The 22,647-nt window shown below is 35.0% G+C and overlaps 2 protein-coding genes across 2 annotated transcripts in view; both read right to left on the bottom strand.

Moving 5' to 3' along the window:
- LOC113237988 (polyserase-2-like) overlaps positions 1-4,011 on the bottom strand; it is a 12,011-nt gene extending 8,000 nt beyond the window's left edge. Inside the window, exons 1-5 of the mRNA XM_026474705.1 lie at positions 3,667-4,011; positions 3,370-3,442; positions 2,421-2,583; positions 736-941; positions 80-289 (exon numbers count right to left, since the gene is read on the bottom strand). Of these exons, the coding sequence (XP_026330490.1) occupies positions 80-289; positions 736-941; positions 2,421-2,583; positions 3,370-3,442; positions 3,667-3,714 (700 nt within the window). The 5' untranslated portion in view covers positions 3,715-4,011. The remainder of the gene's footprint in view (positions 1-79; positions 290-735; positions 942-2,420; positions 2,584-3,369; positions 3,443-3,666) is intronic.
- Positions 4,012-8,671: 4,660 nt separating this feature from the next.
- The window catches only part of LOC113237990 (transmembrane protease serine 9-like), a 30,482-nt gene continuing 16,506 nt past the window's right edge, over positions 8,672-22,647 (bottom strand). The window contains exons 8-14 of the mRNA XM_026474706.1: positions 19,177-19,181; positions 16,891-16,990; positions 14,698-14,860; positions 13,450-13,655; positions 11,535-11,740; positions 9,956-10,013; positions 8,672-8,919 (exon numbers count right to left, since the gene is read on the bottom strand). Coding sequence (XP_026330491.1) covers positions 8,798-8,919; positions 9,956-10,013; positions 11,535-11,740; positions 13,450-13,655; positions 14,698-14,860; positions 16,891-16,990; positions 19,177-19,181 — 860 coding nt within the window. The 3' untranslated portion in view covers positions 8,672-8,797. The remainder of the gene's footprint in view (positions 8,920-9,955; positions 10,014-11,534; positions 11,741-13,449; positions 13,656-14,697; positions 14,861-16,890; positions 16,991-19,176; positions 19,182-22,647) is intronic.

Raw genomic sequence — 22,647 nt, forward strand, 5'->3', positions numbered from 1 at the left:
CTTTCTTTTGAACTTATATTTAATAATGTTTTTATTATTCTTCTTTCGCCTTCTACTTTATATTAAAAAAAATATAAACCAACTTGACAAGTATCTTTCTTCCCAACTCCAGGATATCCAGCACAAAGCATATTGTCAGCAATCATAGCCGCATCGTATTTTGTATTTTTACAATCCTCATTGCTCAAAACCGGTATTTCCACATCCTGTAATTGACAGGAATGATTCTTCATTTCAGAGACGGAACCCCATCCGGTTGCTGTTGCTTTGACGCCTACATACGTGTTATCTGTAAAACAGAAAGTAAAAGTGAAAGAAATGAAAGACGCAGTTTTTATCATAGAAACAAATAGCAAATACAGCTACTTGGCCCCTCTCTGTGTTTGGCCGTTACTTCGGAAATAAAAGATGATCAACTCCCAATCAGCTGCTGTCAGTTGTCGATTTCTCGAGAAATTAGTAACCAATAAGTATATGTCATGCTCCCATTTAACATCAAAAGTTTGGATATTTCTAGTATAATTTCTAAAAAAAGTCACTATCTAAGTAATATACTTTCTATATCAGTTTGAAAATTTTTGATATCTCTGATATTTACGGAATAACGACCTAGGCACACCAAACAATTACATCCTGTATATCTCGTCGATGTTATATAAGCAGTTCGTAATGCAAATGATATAGACTCCTTAATATAGACTCCAATAATTCTGATCATAATTTCCAATGACTTACCATCATTATGGGGCAAGCAAACAGGTTTCACAGTATCCGTAATGTTAACTCTCTCATTCAGTTTCAACAAGGCGATGTCGTCTTTAAAAGTGCTGTAGCTAAAATTACGAGAAAGAACTTCTGCAACAAACCGCGTCTCCGGACGATGCGTGTCGTTGCAACGGTTATGTTCTCCAAGTGTCACTTTTATCATGAACCACATGAGTCTGCAATTAAAATATTGTTGTTAGTTACTATTTAGTAACAATAAGTCAATAATAACGTACACACTCATAGCCCCGCACCTGTATCGCGGGTGCCATGGGCACACACATAAATAACCACAAATTACAACCAAACTCAAGAGAAAAATAAACGTAGGCCGCACCAATATTTCTCCCGGTCCGGGAATCGAACTCGGGACCTCTGTGTGGTGGTCCAGCATGGTAACCACGGAGCCAGTTACCGAAGGTAGTTACGACGAATTGCAAAAATTAAATTCACAAAGGACTTAATCTATAATTCATGCTTTTAACAGTGTGTCTATCCATTCATTTTGGGGGAATGGACATTACCCACCACGCTGGTCCAGTGCGGGTTGATGGGTGGAACGCCAGAGCCTCGTTTGGTAGTCGGCAGGATGTACAACGGGCAGGTGAGGTTAGCTAGGGTTACGAGTGATGTTATTTGGACCCCCTTACACCCCACACTTTTAACGTCGAAAATAAATTGTTTCAGGAGAGCGATAGCCCCAGTTTGGCGAAAAAGTCGCTAGTACGAGTCTATCTTTCTTTTTGTATCCTTTTCTTCTTTTCGTTTACTTAATGTCGTTTAAATTTATTTTATTTATTTATTATTATAAATCAGGCTTCTATGACCCATATAATACATTATTTAATGACTAACTTACATGTGATGTACTACTTATAAAAAACTAAATAACTAATTTTCACGAATAGCATTTATCGGCGACCTGTGTCGCAATATAGTGCCTGGTAACCCACCTAGGAATCGCCGGTATACGACACCCTTAGGCCAAAACTCCTCATTCATGAAGATCGACATAATTGTGTTTTCAAATAAACCTTTGTTGGTTTGTTTGAAAAAACAAATATACGCGATTTAAATCCGGAAAAATAGTTTCATTTCCTATGTGTACCAATCGCGAAAATCTAAGAACTCGATATGTACGTAAGTTGTCTATCTTTTTTATCTTTTTAGTGTTTAAAACTAGGGAATGTAAATATGTTACAAGGGCAGAATTGCCGTTGCAGATTAGTTATACTAGTTACGTATAAGTACTTACATTTATAGCATTACTATAGAATATCTATCGCTTGTTTATTTGTAACACATTCCTACTTCACAAGTAACATCTTTAGTTTATGTTATATACATATTATCTCTTTGCATACCATTACATAAATACACCTTACATATACACACCTCACACAAACACATCCCACACAAGCACACCCTTCACACACGCGGGCGCATATTCACTTGTTTGGACAATACTTTCTTTTTTAACTGTTAATAATATACCATGTGGTTAACTATAATTAGTTTCACTCTCTTTGTGAATTTTCTGAATTGTAATTCTATGTACAATTAGTGCACTGTTGTTAACCCTAAGTTAATAAAAATAGAAGTAAATTTATTAAATTAATAATGTGTGTAATAATGTGAAATGTTTCAAATCTCACCCTTTGGTACAATGAGCCGCAGTCAAAACATAACGGTCGTTAATCAGGATTCCTCCGCAGTAAAATTTGTTGAAATAAGATAGACGAACCACCCATGGGAACTCATTCACAGCCGTTTCTTTTCCTCCTACTATTCTCGATGCCTCATTACGCTCGCCACAACCTGGTAATTTTTAAAATAATACTCTATCTTGAATGTCACACAGTAATTTTTAGAAATCAGCTGAAATTTATAATAATAATAACGCAACATACTCCTAGCACTAGGGAAACGCTATGTCGTGGGTGCCATGGACACACACATAGACAACAACAAATTACACCCAAACTCACGAGAGAAATAAATGTAAGCCATACAGATATTTATCTCGGCCTGGGAATCGAACCCAGGACCTCTAGGTGGCAGTCCAGCATAGTAACCTTTCGGCCACAGAGATAGTTAAAGTGATACTATGGAATGTAACTACCTACTACACTATGTAACAAATTTTCAAAAGGGTTCTATTTCTATTTAAATGAGCAGCAAATAACTAGAAAAGAATAGCTATACTCCTGACACTTTGTTTTTGTGGTTATCATAGTGGTATTTACATAGCTACATAGTGGTATTTACATAGTCTCGCAAATATAGAAATTTCTAGGTTCTTTGTCATCAATTTGTAGAGTTTTCGTTTCCTACGGTAAGAAGTTTCAATTTTTCGTTTCATTTTCCTGGTCAATTAAAAAATAGTAATCAGAAACAAAAATTGAAGAAAAAAAATATTGTTCCAGTTAATCGTTAAGTAAATACTACATATTCTTTAACAGATTTATTGTCAAATTATTAAGAGTAATTAAATCAAACATTTATCTATATATTGGCCATCTTTGATAATGCGAATAATTTTAAAATTTCCTAGGTTATAATGGTAGAGTATTTCTAACAAAATCGTATTAGCATTCTACTTACGACAATTACATTTACGTCTTTCCTTGTATTCTTCATCGTCTAATATGGATTTAGTTCCATTTAGGCAATGGACCTGGAATTTAATTGGTTTTGTTTTACAAGCGGACTTTTAAAATTTAAGCTGTAACGAATATAAGAACTGAAACTGTCAAGGTATACATAGGTATAGTAACAACTTTCTATGAATCACTTTCAAAAATGTGTGAAAATAAACTACGATTTTCCATATAATGGAGACTGTTGAAATGAAACAAAAATCTAAAAAGTGATTAATATTTATAAGGTCAATTAACTTACCACAATTGCAGCAGAACAAACAACAAACATAAGCAAACTTTTCTTCATTTTCTTCTCAAATTCTCCAGTTAAATATTACACTCAATGTACATAATTATTTTAAAAACAATCGATTGATAATACCAATGGTTGAATAATAAGTAACATTCTTAAAAGTACCTATTGAGTGGATGTAGAATTTAAAACAAAATTTTAAGTAGACGAGTGTTCGTTCGGGAAACTGCGCGGGAGTGCGTTCGTTGCACTCGGACCACATTACTATGCATCCTATTTGTTATTGTATACCAAACCCTGAGCTGGTTTAGAACTCATCTGTGTCGCACAGCTATACTCGTTGACCGTTTATATTGTCTTAGTGTTTAGGAGAGTGTATTAGAAGAAACTATTCTTTTACACTAGTAAACAGACGTAACCATCTCGATGTTATAGCAGTAGAGCTCGTAGTGAAAGATTTCGTCCAGGGAAAAACTGCCACCTTATCTAGCAATGTGAGCATTACTTCATTCCGGTTTTGAAAGGTAAGGGTGCTGATGAAATTACAGACACATGACTAGTCAACTTATGTCTCAGGGTGACGGGCGCGGTGGCAGTGCCACTCAAATCTTTGAGATTTGAAGCTCTGAGTGGCACTGCATCTGCCATGCACAGGCGTGTCACTTACCACCACGACTTGTTCGTCCCGTCACTTTGCATTATAAAAAAAATCAAACATCACAAGAGAACACAAGGTAATAGGAACTCTCCTATAGTCTGATCGTATGATTGCTCATATTTATAGCCTATTGTTCTCCAAGTCGCGATCTATCTTGACCAACAAGTACTAAGAACTCTCCTAAACGCTAACATATTGTAAACCAACCTTTACAGTACAGTTAGGAGTACGAATGTAAAGAAAGAGGTCAAGTAATGACAATTTCTTTTAAATACAAGTAATCCGTAACTAATTGCTCAAATACTGAACTTACGCTACTTCTTTTTTATATAAAGTATTTATATTGTAACGATCTGCATAATTATGAAAATTATTAACTTTTAATACAAAGGGAATGAGTAGCAATTGGAAAATTAAAAAATTAACCAAGGTGCATATTTTATTACCTGAAATAAAAACTCAAAGTGAAATCCGATGCACTAAGAACAATATGATTTAAATAATACAAGATGTTGTTTAAATGTGACAATGTAACAGTGGCGAGGTATCCATAAAACTCGGTTTCCACCGGCTTGCCTAAAACTTTCCATGTATTATCAAATGCTACATTTTGTGCTACATTTTGTGTATAATAAGTTAACCTGTGAAATGAAGTGTACTAGTGCCTTGTGTGCCAATAAGTTGTATTTAAGTGTCGCGAAAGCCCAACTTTTTCTTAAGGTAGGTTTTTTGTTTTGCTCCGGCTTTACTAACGACAATATTCACGCCTCGCCACTGCAATGTAACTTGTTTCCATCTGATCATTTACAATGATTGCAGCAACAATTTAAATTAATTAATTTAATCATGTGATTTATGTGTTAACTGTTTGTGTAGAATAAGTACTTCGAGTTACCTACTTATCCCCTATTTCACCTTGAGAAGTAGGTAATTGACCAAAAACATTGAAACATTGTTTATTTCTTACAAAAGGCTTAAATGTAAATTTTCAGATCACTTGCTTGAGAAATGATTGCTTCTGCAGATAAACTTTCATCCCCTATTTCACCCCCTTTGAGATATATTTTTGTAATAAAAAGTAGCCTAGGTCCCATCTATCTCTTTACCAAAAGTCATCAAACTGGTTCAGTGGTTTAGGCTTAAAAATGTAACGTACAGAGTTACTTTCGCATTTGTAATATTAGTCTGGATAGGTTGACTTTATTAAAGTAGATTTTTTTAACTCCTCATCATCATCAACCCATTTATACGTCCCACTGCAGGGCACGCCACTCCTCTCCTTTTCCAAGGGTTGTGAACCTTATTTGTCGCGCAGGTTTCATCACGATATTTTCCTTCACGAGCCCAGGTTCAAACCATTAGGCTACCACGGCTCACAAATAACACAAAACTCCTAAATAACACAAAATATTGAACATAAGAAAAATTTGTTTTAATTAACTACTTCAATATTAGTTCAATTTAATGAATGTTGGTATACTATGAATCCACAGACGTTAATAACGCCACATACTTTCATATTTATTCATTAAAAAATGTAAAAGTGACCCAAAATTACTAAGCAAGTTATTTTTGTAGAAAATGTTTTTAAATATTTACTTAAATGGTTATTTGTAAAGTACTATATTACTAACATCAAAAACAACAACTTTTATTACATGGCTTTTAGTAATTGATCACATTTTACTTTCATACAAAATTTAAAATATTTAAATAGATCGTTCTATGCCAAACGCAGGAGCACAGTTGGGAGTCGTCAAGCAGGACGTTTGCACGTTTGAACTTACTACCTATAGAAGTCAAAAAGTTTTTAATAAAAAGGTCAAAGTAAATCTTGTATTGCATATATGTATATAACAAGAATGACAGAAACAAAAAAACATTGCTTTACGAATTTAGGATGCAGTTGAAACTTGCTATTCCAATTTTGTAGGCGCAAACAAATTAACGTTAAAGCCTAAACACCACCTTACTACCAGATATAGATCTATAAAGTGTCAGATATTACAACAAAACTAAAAAGTTTCTATTTAAGTTTTATTGAATCTCAGGATGTTTCACCATCATGGTATTCCATTATTTTTTGTGAAATGATTCCACTAGTTCGTTATAAACAAAGCTGTAAAGCTAGGGTAAGTGAAGAAAAACCTTTACAAATGTCTCACAGATGGTGCTACGGCAAAAAAGTCGTTAAGAAAACCAAAAAGAACAAGGATCTGTAACAAGCAAAAAAGCGATACGGAAAGCTCGCTTCGGCCATATTAGTCGTATTGGGGTCAGGTTAGCTTCATACCCATCAGGGAGTAAAGCATTCTGGTCACTCGCTAAATCGGTCGAAGCGAATTTCTGCAGGTCATCCCTTCCGCCTTTAATGAGAGATGACGGATCGCTGGCTCATACCGCTGAAGAGAAAGCAAATCTTTTTGTTTCTCTTTTTGCTTCCAACTCTCGTCTTGACGGTACTTTGCAAACACCACCTACACTACCTCGATGTGACTCGAAAATGCCCGAAATCACTATCCGTCAAAAAGAGGTGTTGAAAGCTTTACGCAAATTAGACGTCAACAAAGCCAGTGGCCCTGACGGAGTCCCAGCGATGTCCTGCGGAACTGTGCACCCGAGTTGTCTCCGGTGTTGACTCGCCTGTATCGCCTCTCTATGAGTTCTGGACAAGTCCCGAAATCCTGGAAGCTTGCAAATGTACAGCCTGTACCTAAGAAAGGTAGCCATGCCGACCCATCTAATTATCGACCTATCGCAATCACCTCCATACTCTGTAAGACTATGGAGCGTGTATTGAACAGCCGTCTCCTTGGATACCTCGAAGATAACGATCTCCTCAGTGATCGACAATATGGTTTTCGCCGTGGACGATCTACTGGGGATCTTCTTGCGTACGCCACACATTTATGGAGCGAGGCTGTCGAGAAACGCGGTGAATCGCTTGCCGTGTCTCTCGACATATCAAAGGCCTTTGATAGGGTTTGGCATGATAGCCTGTTAAACAAGCTTCCAGCTTACGGAATTCCTGTTGGCTTTTGCACATGGATAGGCGATTTTCTGAAGGATAGGTCAATCCGTGTAGTTGTAGATGGTTACTCGTCTGCTCCTCATGGTATAAATGCCGGTGTACCTCAGGGATCTGTCCTCTCCGCCACTCTATTCTTGCTGCATATCAACGACCTGCTGCTGATGCCCGGTATCTTTGGGTACGCAGACGACAGCACAGTGGCGGTGAGTTATGTGCCAGACGCCCGAGACAACAGTGAAGAGATCCGGTGTAAGCGAGAGGCGATGGTCACCCGGTTGAACCTGAGTCTGAAAGCTGCTTCCGACTGGGGAGATGCTAACAGGGTCAGGTTTAATGCGGCTAAAACACAGGCGTGTCTTTTCTCATCAAAACGGAGTCCCCTACACCTTACTCCGACTTTCCGAGGTGTATCCGTGCCGCTAAGGGACCACCTTGAGCTACTTGGTCTGGACTTATCATCCAACCTCAACTTTGGGCGATACATCGAGTGCTTGGCAAAAACTGCTGCCAGAAAACTAGGCATACTTTTCAGGGTCAGGCGGTACTTCACACCTGAACAGCTTTTAAATCTGTATAAAGCACAAGTTCGATCCTGTATGGAGTACTGCTGCCACCTTTGGGACGGCTCTGCCCAATACCAGTTAGCTGCCTTGGACTCGGTGGAGCGTAAAGCAAAGAGACTTATTAACAATAATCCTCTTGTTGAGTCGAAGCTCCAAAATCTCGATCATCGCAGAAAAGTAGCCTGCTTGTCGGTTTTCTATCGGATATATTTCGGAGAGTGTGCGCAGGAACTTTTCAATTTGGTTCCGCCCTCACCGTTCCTCCTTCGGTCGACTAGAAGGTCCGGAGCACTCCATTCTTATGTCGTTGATATTCCACCTATTCGCACTAAGCGCTTTGCCTCCTCCTTTCTGATGCGTACTCTATGCATCTGTATTTCCCGAAAAGTACAATTTGGGGCTATTCAAGGCTAGAGTGAATAGGCATTTTTTAGGCAAACGCGTCCCATCGTCGGTCACATCGTCGCTTAACATCAGGTGAGATTGTGGCCAAGCGTGTGTCTATTATATATTAAAAAAAAAAAAAAGCACATGAAAAAATTCGTAAGGTTGGTTCCGTGGCTCAGTTGGCATAGCGTCTAGCATGGTTTGCTAGGAGACGTTGGTTCGAATCCAGGCGGATCGAAGTGAATTTTTTGTTCGATCTTTGTTTAATAATTATAACAAACTACTGGAGTAATTTCTTGAAAAGTTTGTTTCGTAAAAAGTCTTGGAACAAAAATTGTTGTTTATGATATTAGTACGAGATATAGACCTGCGAGATTGTTAGCATTTTACAAATAACCCTTTATATATAAATAGGTTCAAAAAACTATTTTCCCTTATTTTATTTATGAGCTTGGTTTCAGGGAACTAACAATACAAAAACATTCTTAATTGTTCTAGTTAATGTGCGCAATAACATGCGTCTGCTGTATTCTCCCTTATCCAGTCAATATACTCTGTGACTCTTGTGTAAACTCCAGGGTAGCCTTTTCTTGCACATCCATATCCCCAAGACACGATACCTGAAAATATAATTTCAAGTTATGTAATGTATTATGGGTCACATAAAAGTAATATTATTTATGAGAAATGAAACTATTTTTCCGGATTTAAATCGCGAAGGTACATGTATTTGCTTTTTCAAAGAAACCAACGAAAGTTTAAAAAACAAATATTTTTTTATTCAAATCCCGAAAAATATTTTCATTTCGTATGTGTAAGAATCGCGAAAACCTGAGAACTTATTTTATTTATTTTAACATATTTATTTATTCATTTATTCAAAATGACAGCCATGACACCCCTTAGGGTTGTACTTTAATATTTACATTTCTCTACACATTACAAATATAATATTGAAAAGCACAATTTGGATTATATCATATATCAAATATCCCATCATCAATCTTCGTGAAATACATAAAATAACATAATAAAGCTTAAACTAAATTTAATTAAATAACTGCGTAACTTTGTCAATATAATATTCATTTAAACTATGATAACATTTTATCAATTTGTTATTCTTTTAATTTTTTAGTGAAAGTTCTATAATTTGTCTTACGTCTTAAGTACCTATTGTGGTATTTTATTGTGAATCTTTAAAGCGTTATACCTAATAAGGACTTTTATATATATATATATAATTATGATACATATGATACTTTTTATATAATTATGATACATGGTTACCGTACTTTGTGGAAGGTTTAACATGTTCTTGTATCTAAAGGGTCCTAAAAAAGTGGGTACGGCACTAACAAACAATTCACTGTGTTTTCGAATAATGGTAGGGTTAATATTTCTAAATTATTAAAGCGTAGTGTACAAGGTACTATCGCCTCGATATTTGTGAGAATACTTCTTTTTCTGTAGAATAAGGAGATCATTCACCTAGGTAGGTACTGTTTGCCCAAACTGTCAAGCCATATTTATGTATTGAAATATGAAGTCTAGTGTATCAAATCTAGTTAAATAAATAAAGTTAACATCTCCACTGAAATATAATTTAGACGATGTTTTATACTTACCGTATAACCTTGCAACAATTTAACTTACCTATTAACTCATATGATCGACTTTCCGTTCTGATAATCAATGGCCCTCCGCTATCGCCCTAAAATATATAATAAGATTACATTACTATTAACGCTGTAAAAAGATTAAAAGCTCTATGTTACTAAAACTGCCATGTTATCTAAACCAGGCTTTAAAAATTCTGTCACAGATTAATAACTTATTGTTGATAATTATAAATATTTTATAGGAAATGAAACTATTTTTTTAAATCGCGTATATTTGTTTTCTCTAACAAACCAGGAGTCAACTGCGACCATGGGGCCTGTAAAAGGCCAGAAACGTTGGTTTGTTGGAAAAACAAATATACGCGATTTAAATCCAGAAAAATTGTTTCATTTCCTATGTGTAACAATAGCGAAAACCTAGAAACTCGATATATAAACATTTTGTCATAAATTTACCTTAAAGTGAAATTATACCCAAAATAGATATTTGATGTATTTCGACCATAGGGAAAAATCGGTTTTCTGGCGTTAAAAAATACGAATTCCACTTGTTTTATTTTAACTGGCAATGATACTGACTGTGGATTGGTACAAGAAATGCCTAAGGCCTTAAGGTGGATTTATATTTGTTTGCGTGTCGTGTCATGATGCGCTCTGACGTGATATTTTGGAACAATACCGTCGTGGCTCTCGGAGAATTTATACTTTCCCAATGTCAGACGTGTCACGGCACAGCAGTGCCGCGTACACGTTTTCATTAAAATAGAAGATACCGGTAGTGGACTATGTGGCCCGACACACGATTACCTAAACTTCACTCGATAAAAGAACCACAGTTCCGCCAAATTTACTACTTTCATCTACGGAAAAATCAGTTTCATTTGATTGTTATTAGAGATATGAAAATGATTTATTTTTGTAATACCAAGTGATGGGACGAGATTGTGGTTCGCCTGCGACAAGCGACACGCCTGTCCATAATAGTTGCAATGCCATTCAGTGCTTTGAATCACAAAGATCAGAGAACCACTGCCACTACGCCTTTCAACCTGAGACATAAGTTGACAAGTCCCATGTGTCTGTAATTTCACCAGCACCCTTACCCTTCAAAACCAGAACGCAGTAATGCTCACATTACTGTTTGGCGGCAAAAATAGGTAAGGTGGCAGTACTTCCCTGGACGAACTCTTTCACAAGGAGCTCTACTGCTACTAAATGCTCTCTCCCGTGTTCCGTAATGAATACGTAATAATAATAATATAATAATATAGCCCTGCACTAAGGAAACCCTGTGTCGCGGGTGCCATAAACAACCACAAATTACACCCAAACTCACGAGAGAAATAAATGTAAACCATATAAATATTTCTCCCGGCCCGGAAATCGAACCTGAGACCTCTGCGTGGCAGTCCTGTCATGGTAACCGTTCGGCCACTGAGGTAATTCATTAGACTATCAACTTCTTTTACAATAAGAGACTATATTTTATTTCGAAAAGCTAAATGCATCGTGCAATGAATTTCTCCTCGTCTACCTCCACGCAACCACGACACCATTTCACCTTATTTAAGGACCGGAATTATAAAAAAATATAATATAATAGAACTGCTCACCGTACATGCATCCTTATGTGCCGTTTCAGGATATCCGGCACACAGCATGACGTCTTTGATTTTGGATGCATTGTAATTAGTGCGCTGGCAAAGTTCATTACTAAGCACTGGCAATTCGGTCTCGCGAGGAGTACATGACCAGTTTCCGGTTTCTTTTGTTGCACCCCATCCTGCAACTGTTGCTAGTTCCCCAGTGTAAAGCTGTCCTGGAAAATGTTTCATTATATTGTTCATATACGGTTTTTTTACATTGGTAAGTACTTTTAGGTAAATCTTACTACAATGTTGATTGTTATTATTGACATAAAGAAAAATTCCTTTGATCTGACTGGACACCAACCAGCATCTGTTGCCACACCGGGGCTACCACTCTTACCAACTGAGCTATAGATCAAGTCAGTAGACCTTTTCAATTTTCTATGTACTTTTATTTGTTTATTGAAGATATTTCACATAGAAAACATTACACATTAAATAAATATTGAACACAATAGATTAAAATGAAGTGCTTGTACACTTAAAGAATATCACAGCATGCAATGATAATAATATAAAATGACGTAATAAAAAATTTGTGTAATATATTGTTGTTTACATTATGTAAACCTATAAGTAATCAAACTGAATACATCTAAAATAAATCAGTCTAGAGAAACTTATCAAAAATTCAAAACTGAAAAAAATATTGCACATCTTTGTATCAACAGTGCAGTAGTTTGACAAGAAATATAAATTGGACGTAGTTAAGCAAAAAGGATCCAAGCCAGAAAATTATCAAAAAATTAGTTATATGAACCAAACGGTTCCTAAAGTCTAAAGTCTTAGATTAGCAAAAAAAAATCCAACATGTAAACATAATATAAAAATAAAATAAATATCTCTGGAGTTATAATGTCATAAGTTTTGAAAATAAATAGAGTATGCATCCTAATTAAATCCGTATTGATAGCCATTTACATAGTAGGGAACAAACTTACATAATAATGCTTAATTAAACAGTGACGGATTGAGTCAGAAACACTTTTAAATGTAAAACTGCCATATCTCGAAAGTGACTGGATGTACATTGGGTCCTTTTTGTTTAACTACGTCCAATTAATACCATGGTAATAAAATTATTTGCTGGTGAAATTACAAGCACATGGGACTTGTCAACTTATGACTCAGAGTGACGGGCGCAGTGGTAGTGCCCCTCAGATCTTTGCAATTTAAAGCTCTGAGTGGCACTGTAATTGTTAAGGACAGGCGTGTAGCTTACTATCAGGAGCACGACTGGTTCGTCCCGTCACTAGATGTTATAGAAAAAACTTGAAATTCAATAAAAATAAATGTTGATTATTATTTGTTTTAGTAATATTTATTAAAGCCAAATATAATTCTAATTGTGGGGATTTCTTCGTTGTAGTTAAATTAAATGTAAAAATAAAGAAATAACTTAAAATTTAACAAAACTTGAAATAAAGTCATTCGAAAAGGCTGTTTAATTATAACAATAAATTATATGCAGGAAAAACCGTATAATATGTTGTCGTAATCATAACTACAGGTCGTAATATTCGGGTTTTCAAGTGATTTTTATTTGCACAAAAGACAATATCATAAATCAAGTTTTATGGTATAATAAAGAAGCAGCAGCTGCAACAAACTTGTGTTTTAAGTGATAGTCACTTTTAAGTGAAACCCATAAAAGATAAAACAATAATTTTTTTTCGGTCTATATTTTTGCTTGCTGTTACAGATGTTCAGGTATCAATCTTTTTACTCGAAAAATTAGAAGTATTTTGAGATGCGCTAAGGTCAGAAAAAGTGGCTTCACTATCAATGTGTAGGCTAGACCTAAGAACTTGAAAACTAGCTTCTTTACATGAGTTACAACATGCGGCAAGTGGTGTTTGTGTAATAATTACTGCCTTACCTGGATATCTAGGTAAACACACAGGTCGGATAACATGAGAATACATCACAGGCTCGTTCAACTTTATCAATGAAATGTCATTGGTGAGCAAAGTCATGGTGAAGTTGTGGGCGATGATTTTTGTCACCCATCGGGTTACTGGCTTGTCAGGACGATCGCAGCGGTCGTGCTCGCCAAATGTGACTTTGAACATGAACCACATGAATCTGTAGGCACGAACAACATCCTTAAGCAAAATAATGTTGGTATATAATAAGATTTTAAGATAATTGCCGTGTTTCTCGGGTACAACACCATATTATGGACACATTGGGTTTCGTGAGAAGGGACTTTAAAAGTGTTTTTTTTTTAATTGGGGAAATCCGATTAAAACTGTCTTAGGAACCATTAAGTTTTTTAACCGACTTTAAAAAAGGAGGAGGTTCTCAATTCACTGTTTATTAATTTTTGCAACAAAATTATAACGAAACCGTTATTCATTCAGGATGTATTGGATGTTTATCGCAGACACGATTAGGTTCGGTTAGGCTAAGTTAGGTTTAAAAGAAAAAAACATTTTCCTCTCAAAATTACTTTCGAGGTTATGAAAATTCAAGCAAACGTTATTTCTGGAAAATGTCATTTCGGACTATTGATTAGGTAACCTATTAATAATAATTATTATTTATTTATTGCCAGACAACATGATCTATAACATTTGTTAGTAAAAGGAGGACTTAAACTAATGTTAGTGTGAACTTAACATAAAAATAATTTTGTAAAAAATGGGAGGTCAGCATACCCAGACAATACCGGGGCTATGAATTACTAGCATTGGGGACTCTCACCTATCTGCCACGTTATTGCAAATTACGACTTTGATATTTATACTGAAATTTCAAACGATGATATTAAAACACCACCATGGATAACATTACAGGTTGGCCTATCATTTTTGCACTCCAACAAAGCAATATAACGCATATTTTTGGCATTTTCGAGGTTTTGCCCGAAATAATTGACACGACCATAACGTACAAAGTAAAAATGGCAGACTGAGCTCAAGTATGTGGAACTCCGAGTACTGTTGCCACACGTGTTACACCCACTAAACACTTCTACTGCATTTATTGTTCTGTGGTCTCTACACGTGCGTACATCTTATATTACAACTTCATTAATACGTTAACCCGTCGACGTAATTATTGTCGTTTTTTAGAGAATTCTCTGTCAAGCAGTGATCTGTCAACACGGAAAATTGTCACTTACCCTTTAACGCAATGCGCAGCAGAAATTACATACTTGTCGTTGATAAGCGAAGCCCCACAACCGAAGGACTTGTGGTAGATCAGCCGCGCCAACCATGGATAAGCGTTGTGTGTCGTGGGACTACCACCTACCACTCTGCCACCTTCGTTGCGTTGGCCACAGCCTGTCATTGGAAACATACTTGGTAGAGTTCTAACGAATACTCTGTTAAGTGGTATTCGGCTTAGGGTGAGGCGGCACGAGCGTAATCTTTTGAGTTGTGAGTCGTGTTTTTGAGTCCCTTAATTTACTCTACTTAGTACCTATTAAAGTCCGGTTCGTGCGACATGATGACGCAATATGAGTTTTATATATATATATATATATATATATATATATATATATATATACTGTTATATATACTGACGCGGGCAATTACGACCGATCTTCGGCCGCACTATGTGACGTGCTTTTGCAGAGATGGTTGTGAGGAACATTTAATGGCATGTGGTAGTATTTTGTACAAATTGACCTGAAATTTCACATAAACTTTCAAATAGTATATGAAACTGCTCACACTTTAACTTATGGAATGCCCTAAAAGAGCGGATGTACCCAGTTTCATTATCTATATATCTATAAGTAAACAATTTCTTTAAAAATTCAATACCTACGTATCAATCAATAATTATTACGTAAGAAAACATATCAAATGGCCACTACCTATTTATTATGTAGTTTACTCACGACTAAATAAACGCTAACAAAATCAATGAAGTACCTACTCAGGTATTATTTGCAAACGAAAATAAATTCAGTTTTTGGAAGTTAATAAAATGATGATGAAGTGTAATAAATAATTACTTTCTTGATAAATTCACTAAACTTGAAATTAAGTACTTTTTTGTTACATTGTCAAAATTATTTTAATAAATAGTTATAATTAAGTAAATGTAAATTAGCGGTATTTTTTGTGTCAATTTTAGTACGTGCGTTAATAGTCCGAATAGTTTGGTCGAATATTCGGCTATTAGGTCCGGGGCCAAATATATTATTTGTCGATACAACAATGAGACATATTTGTCAATGAAAATCTTAATGCCACAGACGGAAATTCTAAGGTACATCAGCCGCGCAATCTAGGGTCAGACATTGCGACCAAAAAGACTGCCATTTACCAGTTGGCCACCTCACTAGCATTTACTACAACTTGTCAAAAGATGCTTACATAGTAGGTACAATAAGACATGTAGGGCAACTTTCGCCTGTTCGACACTTCATTGTCTATACTTCGGTGAGAGCGTAGGGATATCACATTATTATTTTAATTGTACCTACATGATGTGTACATAACTTAAAAAATTAAGGTGTTCATCGCAATATTCTCGTGCTCAATATTGAAATAACCTTTGTTAAATGCAATATGTATTTACATATTTCATACCAGTATCGCGGGTTGGTAATAATAACGCACACACTCAACATAGCTAGGGAAACCTTGAGTCGCGGGTGCCATGGACATACACATAGACAACCACAAATTACACCCAGTCACTAGAGAAATAAATGTAGACCATACAAACATTTATCCCGACCCGGGAATCGCACCTGGGACCTCTGCATGGCAGTCCGGCATGGTAACCGTTCGGCCACAGAGGCACTTAAGTTGGTATCTCGATGATGGTAGTATGATTACGAAATAATAAAAATGAAATGCTGAACAATTGTGAATCTGAGTTACTCTTGTTCAAACCACCATAAACACAACAGGTCCACGCCTTTCTATGTTAGTTTTGATTATAGTGACTACCAACTTTTAAGGTACACGAGAAGGGCACTACAATCTGTGCGTGCACATGAACCTTACAGGAACCTTCTAAGTTCAGGTTCTGGTCCCAGATCATCCAGTGTACCGGGTTGTTACAGACCGTTGTCACGGACTACATCCGGTTCTCAAGAAGCTAGTGGCTCAGGTGAGACGGCCCGTGTGCACGTACAGTACCATAAACACAACAGTAAAAAAAACGCTTCAATACTGTAATTAAATAGCTCAAGCGACGTCTCGCGCTTTGCAACGTGATGCTCCACCAGAATATGGGAATGTGTGCGTCAGTACACGGTATGCAGCGGTCGCGCACACATACAAGCCGCATTGCTGTATGGAGTTACCCTAGTTGTCTTATACTATGATACTTGTATGTACGTAGTACTCACCACAATTTTGGCAAGACGGAGTTAATTCATAGCCAAATCTCATGTTGGGTGCTTCGGAAGCTGGTGGCATGTACGCATCTGCCCTTATCGTCAGCCCCTCCTGAGAGAAATGTATTATTGCATTATTTCCATATTATTGAGATCATGTTTGGACCATGTATGACATAATATAACGGGCAACTCGACGTCTGGGTGCCTTTTTTGCGTGTATTTGAAATCATACCCTTATAACTTTGTAAAACTTTTTTAAGAAACCAAAAAACTAATATATTTTTCATCACACTTACACGTAAACAGTATGATTGCATGCACTATGACACCCCAGATGAAACCCTCGGGCTTTTATTCTTCTCATTAGACGACTATCTAAGGAATGAGAAGAAAAAAGACCCAAGGGTTATATGTGAGGCATTATAGTCAAGTTAGCCTGCATTTAATGATAATATTTACTCACAAATGTGATAAAAAACATTGTATGTTTCAAGGGCGGCACGGGAATTCTGCCCTCGTGACGAAAACAGGCACAACTACGCGTACTTTATACGGCAGTTGAGCCTTTTTTCGTTCCGACGGCAGAATTACAAATTAATCTTCGACTTCCGGCTTCTAATAGAGTCTTGTTCGTAATTCCTGATTTACCGCCCTTAATAAACAATATACTTCTTTTGATGTTATTAATTCACGGTGATCCATATCAAACGTTGGAATTTTGATATGGGTTTTTCTCCGTTTAGTAATAGATTAATAATAAATATTATTATTAATCAATAAAGTAACTTTTATTATACAAAGGATTAGATAACATCCCAGTGATATAATCCTGAAAACCAGCACTGATTCATAGTATTACAAATAAACCTCTACTCTCTAATCATTTTTACTATATAAATAAACAAACAAAACACCCACGATGTTCCATGGTCCATTATACAACATATACAACAAACACATTTACCTTTTTATAACTATCAGCAAAAGATATCCACATAGAAAAAAATAATATAATCCAAAACATATCGCTTTTTTACAATAATTTGAATATTAAAGTTTTAAGTGCTAAATTATTTCACTGTCGGGTTTCAAAGTTTTTGATACACTAACTCATGTCTCCAATCTGATTGGACTTCTGCCTATTTGGTATCTAAAATGTCGCTCCTAAATATTTTATCACGAATAAATAGATCCAAGGTAAGCGCTGCTGGACGTGTTAAAACTATTAAAAAGTGCGCTACAAAGAAATTTACGCAAAAATAGTCATTATGCAGATATAAATTATTTATTAAGCCATTTGAAAGATGAAAAATACATACTTTTATCTTTTATCATTTGTTATTATTGGTTACATTCTTCTTCTTGTCATGTCGTTGGCATACACTATAAAGGTTCCCGTTGTGGTGAATGTGCCAGTTCTATTAATTAACCTGTGGTCAGAAGTACAGAAAAATAATGGTACCTACGTCGTGCGGAGAGGCTCCTTTCGTGCACCCTCTTTGGTTACACGTATTTTTTTTATATCGTCAAGTGACGGGATGAACAATTCGTGCGCCTGATGGTAAGCTACAGTGCCACTCAGAGCTTTAAATTGCAAAGACCTAAGAGGCACTACCTACTACTGCGCCTGTAACCGGAGACGTATGTTGACAATTCCCATGTGTCTGTAGTTTCACCAGCACAACCAGAACACAGTAATGCTGCCATTACTGCTTGGTGTCAAAAATAGGTAAGGTGGCAATACTACTTTGAACGAACTCTTTCACAAGGAACTCTACTGCTACTATATTATATTACTTTCCGTTGAGACAAAAATTATTTATGATTAGTAATTTCAGAGTCCGGATCAGAACAACATTAATAAGGTCTGTATCATCACTGTAATTAATCGCAAATACTTATTTTACATTACAAAAAAAAATCAATCAAACAAATCAATTAAAGATAACTTAATTTAGCAGCATATTAGCCGCTCGCGGCGGCTGTATAAGAGTACCTGCTCATTGATTTGGCAATGACCTCTGGAGTCAACGGCCGAACCGCCAGAGAGCGTCAATATTGCTCATAAATATTAAAATCAGCCTTATTAGCACCAGATAAAGATGAAATTGACTGCAATAATAAGAAGCCTTTAGACATTCACACTTTTCTTAAACTGCTTGTTTTTCCTTGAAGAGAAATCAAACAGAATTTTTTATTTAATAAAATCCAGACAGATGGAAAACATACGTTGTGTAATTATTATATTTACTTCTATAAGTGATCGTTTTTACTCAATATGCATATAAATCTTACAATCCCTAAGAACGATAAAAGCATACATCAGATTAACAAGATAAAAAAAAGTGTGACATTTACATGGCATTTGTTTTACTTAAATAAATTGTTACATTTTTAACCAATTTCAAAAAAAGGAGGTTCACAATTCGACTGTATGTTTCGTTTTGTATGTATGTTATGCGATAACTCTGACATTGTGAACCGATTTTGATGATTCTTTTTTTGTTGGAAAGAGGGTATGTACCTCAGTAGTGGTCCCATTTAAATTTGAAGAATATATCGACTGTGAACTAGCAACCGGTACTATCTCGATTTTGACAACTTTACAGGATGAAGACTTATTTGCGTCATTTATACAGCATCTGATTTTTTAAATAAAAAAAAAGGAATTTTTAAATATTTTTATTACACATGTTTTTAAAAACAATGGAATTTCTTGCAACGCTGCGGAGTATGTAACAGTATTAAATGGTATAAAAATATGAAACCTTTAGACAATTGTAATAGTACCGGTTGTCAGTTCACAGTCGATATTCCACATCTAAGGGTGGCAAATTTTTTTAATACTCTATACTTAGATTATATATTTAGCGTCTTCAAACTAGATGACTTTTGTTCCTACATTCGGGCCATTTTACAGAACGACCAAAATTTTAAATGGAGAACGCTAGACGCCATTACTTATGCCAGTACCTAACGGACCGAATTTCGATCCTTACATACAAAAGACATCAACGGAATCATTTTAGTATTCAAGCAATGTCATAATTTTATTTGTACCATACCGCAAAAGACAAAAAAATATATAATTAAAACAATAGTTAAAAATAACAAGGAACTGCAAAATAAGGAATAAGGAACAAGGACATTGTATAAAGTCCGACTTAGAACTGCAACAAGGAAAGTTAATACTTTAAGGAATTTGATCTACGACATAACACGCCATTTGCATTTTTGTTATATTTACTTTTTAAAGAGAGTTTTGTTCCAATAACCCATTAAACAAGTCACCCTCATAATGACACACGCAACAAAAAGGTTAGAAATCTCAAATAATTAGGTTTGTCTTTCTTAGTCAGAAATCCACTACATATTGTACAGGAGCTTAACCTCTGTACTGCACGGAGATGCCAATATACTGTTAACAGCCCTAATGTTATTATTTTTAATTTGTTAGTTAGATATTTGCACCTCTTTCCGAATACACTCCATATTTATTAAATCCATAGTTATTTCTTAAATTTGAGTACTTGGCCAGTATTTTGCTATTTTAATCTTATTGCAATAAATAAAAATTACGTGTTGTGAACGTGCATTCCTATGCAAAGAATATACATAAATTTAATATACCTAACGTATGTAAAAAACAGACTTTTAGCAACGAGGGGAGAAAAGGTCGAATAAAATAGTCAGATATTTTAATTCAACGAATGAAAGAAATATTCTTTATTGCACATTAAACATTACAATGACAACATAGAACGGTATTGTAAGTACATCACGAATTAACCAACAATTTTATTTTTAATTATTCGTAAATATTGTCGAGTCTAATAATATTCCTTTTAACAATTGTTACACATTGATAATAAAATCTCTTTTTTTTAATCTAAATCGCGTGTATTTGTTTTTCAAACAAATCAACGTTTTGGGCTATTTACAGGTTCCATTTTTAGACGTTTTATATCCAAATTTTTGTAAAGATCCATCTTTATTTCAGTTAAACAAAATAATTATACTTGATATCGTCACATTTATTAAACTCTACTGCTCATTCGTAAACCTGAGTCCCCTGATAAGAATGAGCAAGAAACTCTAAGGGTTGCTCTTTTAAATATACATTTGAATACATTTTTTTCAACAATTCAACATTTACAATATTTATTTCAATCATCGAAGATTGAGACTACCTGCAAAAGCTACACGAGTCACTACCACGGATTCCTGTCATCCAAGTACGCAGAAGCTGTATAATAACAGATTCCGGAGCACGTATTAAGATTACCATTTCCTAAGTTTAAAACTTACATAAAAGTATTTTAATCGAAAAGTCATATTACAGATTTATCTAACACAAAAAAGATGCATGGAAAGACGACATAGGTCCAGTTCCACACAAATTTGATTCAAAGTGTATTCCACAGCATTTAAGTTTACGGGAAAAGAGCAACCCTTAAAGTTTCTTGCTCGTTCTGCTAAGGGATGTCAGCACAGTGAATGATGACGTTTTCAATAGTAAGTTTATTTTACCTATAGAATAAAATGATTCTTTGACTTTGAAAATAACAACGGTTTAATTTCCTGTTCTTTACAACTAAACCTATGTTTTATGGCATCACTAGTTTATATTTCTATATTTAAATTTCAATTTACTTGATGTTATATTTCAATTGAATTCATAAAGAACGAATGAGCGCATTAGCTATGTTATATTATAATGCATATATTCGCATTGTCGGAATTAATATAACGGCTGCGCCAATTTCTTAAGGTTTTTGGTATCGTCTGTAAACGATAAAATTGCCCTCACAATTTGTAATAATTTATCGAAATTATCCACATGCACAGTGCATACAAAAAAAGTTAATAAGTTAATTAACTATATTGCTATCACAAAATAAATTAACTAAGTACAACTTATATAAAAAACTCTTAAATAAACTCTACTACTATATAATTACATGATCTAGCACCGTACTAAATGCATTTTATAAAATAGTTACAAATTTTTACTAAAAGAAAAAAAAATAACTAAAAGTTGCTTAAAAAAACCTTAAACGTTATATTTTACGTTATGTTTCTTTGTTATTGAGTGCTTATGGTGTGGTTGGGCACGTGAAAGTAGTAAAACCATGAACGAATAAAAGCTCCTATCATATTGAACAACTTTCCTATATAAATACAAAGGCTAATCGCGATTTTTTTTTTTTAATTTACATACAGATTGTCGGATCCACTGCTCGTGTTTTGTAAAAAAAGAAAAAATGTACAACCTAAACTTAGGGTAGTTTGTAACCGTCAATTTAAATTTCAGTAGTTATTTGTATTTCCCTATATAAAATGCTCATGAATTATAAACTCATGTTATGGATATTACTAATATTTTTAAAGACGTTCAAAGTATTTTTTTTTGTAATAAAACTTATAACACGAATAACTTTAGTAACAATGACTGATTTTGAATAATGCATCCAAAAAAATGAAAATTTTTGTAATTTCATTGCCTTAACATAATTGGATTTAGAATTGCTATAGGTAAATACAATTTACGGTTAATTTCCAAATACCTAGACAATGTATTACAAAAAATGAAAATACTAAAGTTAATAAGTTAATTAAGAAGCTAAATTCATAAATTCTATTTATGAACTGAGCCCTCTGACGTTGCTGTGCCCTTGCAAGTGTTCCGTCACATAATGTGTTCAATTTTCTATAATATGTAATAAACAATTGAAATTGGAATTGAAATTGAACATCTATAAGGTC

Source organism: Hyposmocoma kahamanoa, unplaced genomic scaffold (assembly GCF_003589595.1).
Source record: "Hyposmocoma kahamanoa isolate Upper Pololo Valley unplaced genomic scaffold, ASM358959v1 94, whole genome shotgun sequence".
In the NCBI taxonomy this organism is placed as follows: domain Eukaryota; kingdom Metazoa; phylum Arthropoda; class Insecta; order Lepidoptera; family Cosmopterigidae; genus Hyposmocoma; species Hyposmocoma kahamanoa.